This window comes from Alligator sinensis, unplaced genomic scaffold (assembly GCF_000455745.1).
Source record: "Alligator sinensis unplaced genomic scaffold, ASM45574v1 scaffold140_1, whole genome shotgun sequence".
Classification (NCBI taxonomy): domain Eukaryota; kingdom Metazoa; phylum Chordata; order Crocodylia; family Alligatoridae; genus Alligator; species Alligator sinensis.
Genome location: NW_005841836.1, coordinates 3991688 through 3995738, shown reverse-complemented (window position 1 = coordinate 3995738; position 4051 = coordinate 3991688). Strand labels below are relative to the sequence as shown.

General features: G+C 46.8%; 1 protein-coding gene across 2 annotated transcripts in view; it reads right to left on the bottom strand.

The window, feature by feature from the left end:
* Positions 1-4051, bottom strand: part of CHGB (chromogranin B) — a 34183-nt gene that overhangs the window by 22215 nt on the left and 7917 nt on the right. The window contains exon 1 of one of the 2 annotated variants that reach the window (XM_025202083.1): positions 1216-1255. The exons of the other annotated variant lie outside the window; for it this stretch is intronic. Coding sequence (XP_025057868.1) covers positions 1216-1240 — 25 coding nt within the window. The 5' untranslated portion in view covers positions 1241-1255. Of the gene's footprint in view, positions 1-1215; positions 1256-4051 lie in introns of those variants that run through there. 2 annotated transcript variants of the gene reach the window in all.

The following is a 4051-nucleotide window of genomic DNA, read 5'->3' as shown; positions in this document are numbered from 1 at the left end:
AAAGAGTGGCCCTTCTCCACTCCTCGGACCTGACCCGAGCACCACGAGTGCTCGAACAGCTGTGCCAGTGGTTATGCTATGACACCAGCCAATTCCTGCAGTACTCTCGGATGCAGCTCATCCGGGCCTGCTGACTTGAACACATTCAGTGCATCCAAGTGACTCTGCACCAAGTCAGCGTCAACAGTTGGTGGGCTGGTGTCCCTCTGATGCTTGTCTAAGAGCCCATTAGGAGACTTATCTTGACCCCTGTTCAAGAACACTGAGGCAAAAAATGCATTGAATAGCTCAGCCTATTGAATAACTCTCCCTCAGAGATGTCAGGGAGGTTGAAGTCACCCATAATAACCATGCATCAGGAGTGTGCAGCTTCAGCCAGTTCCCTATTGAATTCAAGATCTAGCTCTTCCTCTTGGTTGGGAGGTCTGTATTAGACTCCTACAATTATGTCCCCTTCCCCATACTCTCCCCATATTTTAACCCAGAGGGTCTCAAGATGCCCTCCTTGGTTGCTAAACTCAGTTTGAAGGGAAGTGTACTGCTCCTTCACATAGAGAGCTACACCCCCACCCCTCTTCCCAACATGGTCTCTCCTATACAAGGTATAGTCTTCTATACCTATGAACCAGTTGTAAGTGGAGTCCCACCAGGTCTCCATTATCCCTACAAGATCGTAATCTTTGTCACTCAGGAGAAGGGCCAGTTCCTCTTGCTTGTGTCCCAAACTCCTGGAGTTTGCATAGAGGCAACTGAGCCTGCCACGGGAAGCCCTGGGCTTCCCAGTATGCTGGGGCGTGACCTTTCCTTGGGCTGTCATCAAAGTAGGTTCTCTTGGGCTACCTAACTTGTTAATACTATGGTTGATGTGACCTGGGCTTGAACTGTTAGTTGACTGCCCATCTCCCAGCAATCCTAGTTTAAAGCCCTGTCAAGTAGGTCAACCATTCTGGCTAAGAAGAGCTGCTTCCCTTTCAGGGTGAGGTGGAAGCCATCCCTTCCCAACAAGCCACTGTCTCTCTCCCTGAAGTGTGTACTGTGGTCAAAGAAGCTAAACCCCTCGCGATGGCACCATCGCCAGAGTCTTTTGTTAACTCTTCAATGCACCTTTCCCTCCAATGCCCATGACCCATGACTGGGAGGATCAAGGAAGAAACTACCTGCAACCCCAGACCATTGACCCCAGCCCCCAGAGCCCTGTAGTCACTCATGACCCACCTGGGATTGTTCTGAGCCGTGTCATTCATGCCCGCATGGATGAGGAGCATGGGGTGGTGGTCGGAGGGCCGGATGAGTTTGGGGATCCTCTCAGTTACATCCCGGACACAAGCCCCTAGGCCGGAACCATAGGCTTCATCTAAGTCTCAGTGGTACCAGAGCGGGAGAGGGGGTCCAGCTGTAGGGGGGAATTTTGTAGTGCAACGTGTCCCTCCCACCATTGCACAGGTAGTAGACCTGGCTACTGCTGTGCCGACCTTCTCTTGAGGCTCACCACCTAGAGCCTAATGCCCCTCCTGCTTGCCCTCCTATGCTAACTCATGTACCAGGCCTAGAGCGCTCCTGTTTGTGCACTCTGTTCGCACATTCTGTTCACGTGGCTCCCTGGGGGGCTGGGCCAAGTAGGAACCGAGTGGAGGCATGATCCTCCTCAGCTGCCTCCTGCAGCTGGCTACTCCCCTCCCACCACAGGCCCCACTTACCTCCCAGCTGTGCCTGGGGTCAGTGTCGGAGCCCACCATGTGTCCTGCTGTGGGGGCCCTGGCTCACAGGGGCACAACAGGCTTCTGCCTGTGCATCTCACTCTGAAGCTGGCCCCAAACTGACTTTGCTACTTCAAAACCAGTTTCCTAGTTATATTTTTCCAGTTAAGGCTAATTAACTTTCTCTCGCATAAAACTGGACTTAGAAAAACAGTCGGGAAAGAATGATAAGTGTTACATAGGCAATTAAATAAACAGATGACTGATTAGTTTTAGAATAGTGTAGGCAAAAAGACGTGCTTTTAATTTAGTTCTTCTCACAAATTATGCTGTCAGCAACCAGTTTAGAAAGACTACCAAGCAGTCCAATAACAGGTCCTTTACATTAAACAGCAGCCTGCTCTGGAATTATTCTTACTGTAGTAAAGGGAATATTCAAGGAGCTCAGTACTGCTCAATGCAAGTACAAGTGATAGATTCAAACCCCAAATGGGTAATATGATTAAAACAGATCAAAAACAGATTAAACTGGAAATCTTTTCACTGACACATTCCACATGTTTCTATGTCTTTAGTACTAATACATTTGAGCTCTTCTAAACTTTGTTGTGACATTTAATTGGGTGGAGAGTTAAATAACAATCATTCCACCTGTGGAATTATATTTGTTAGCCATCTATGTATATGCTTTCCCTTTAAATTTCTAGAAATATGTTGTATTTAGTCAATACCCATTTTATAGAAACCTCTGCCTGCGTAGGCACGTCTCCTTAGACAGATAATTCTTTTGGAGCATCTTGTTCAATCTCCAGGGCTCTTCATGTGTCTGCCTTGAGTGGAAGAGTAGGCAAACTCACAGACCATTTGAAAAATAAACGACTCAGAATCATTTGGTCATTCTCCTCTTCCAGAATTCAGCTCTGTTTGACAGATTCAGCAAATAAATCCATCCCAGATTTCCGGTGATTGGCCAGTTTCAGTGAGAAGAGGCGCTACTATCCACTCTCTAAAAAATTGCATTGAGTTGGATAGAAAGACAACTCTTAACAGGTGGCGTAATCCTCCAGGATAAAAAATTTCCCTTCTCCAACATCAGGGTTTTTTGTTTAGTTGGTTGCATTTTTTTTTGGTTTGTTTCTTAAAGTAGGCTGGTTAACAACAACTAAAAGACAAGCATCAGTTTAAAAAGAAGAGTTTCTAGCAAGGCGTTTTATCTCCATGCCCTTTTAAATAAAGCCCAGCTTTTTTCCCCAGACAGACTTTTTTTCCCCAACACATGCCTGTTAAAAGGATGGGTTAAAAAATAATTGGCAAAAGAGCCAGATGCTTATTATCTGCTTGTATTTTTATGATATGGATATTGTTTCTTCTCTTCGTTTTTAATAACTTCTTGCTGTCTCCATTTCTGGCCAGTCTGGCTAAGAAGACTAAAGGAGTCAGAATGGTTCCCAGTCTGTGCCAACCACAAACGATGAAATCTGTGTGTGCATTCATTTGTGAGTGCTCACACATGATATATAGAGAGAGATTTTACACATATGGAGACACCTACACACTAGACAATGCATACACGCACGCTGATGTATGCATACACACCTGGGCAGACATCTGCTCGATGCACTGTAGTGTCTCTCTAGAAACCTCCATGGGATAAACAAAGGTGCATGCTGTGCACACTGCAGAAACCCCAAAGACTTGGTATACTTCTGTGGAGATACCTGCCTGCAAATGGGCACACTGATGCCTTCAGACCCATACACATGCATGCTATGGCACATAGACACATGCAGGACATGGGTGGGGGGGAGGTATATGTGTGTGTGTGCATGCATGAATACATGCCTTTATGTTTTCTCTGTGCAGAGATCTGTGCAGGTGTGAGCATCTATCTTTGTCTCTGTAAGAGGCAGGCAGACAGGGACTGGAGAGGAAAGGGGGTTCCTGCAGACACACACATGTACACACATTCACACACATATGCACACACACAGGCATGCCAGACACATGCACACTCACACACACACGAACATGCACACATACTCACATGCTCTCATACACACAAGCATGCACACATGCTCAGACTCATGTACACACACAGGCATGCACACACACACTTATATGTACACACAAACATACACACATACACACACGCTCACATGTACACACGCATGAACACATACTCACATGTTCTCACACACAAGCATGCACACATACTCACATGCACACACACAAGCACTCTCACACACACTCACATGTACACAAACATGCACACACACACACGCATGTACACACTCCTATGTACACACGCACACGTCTAGGCGCACGCACACAGCCCGCCGGCGGGCGCTGTCCGG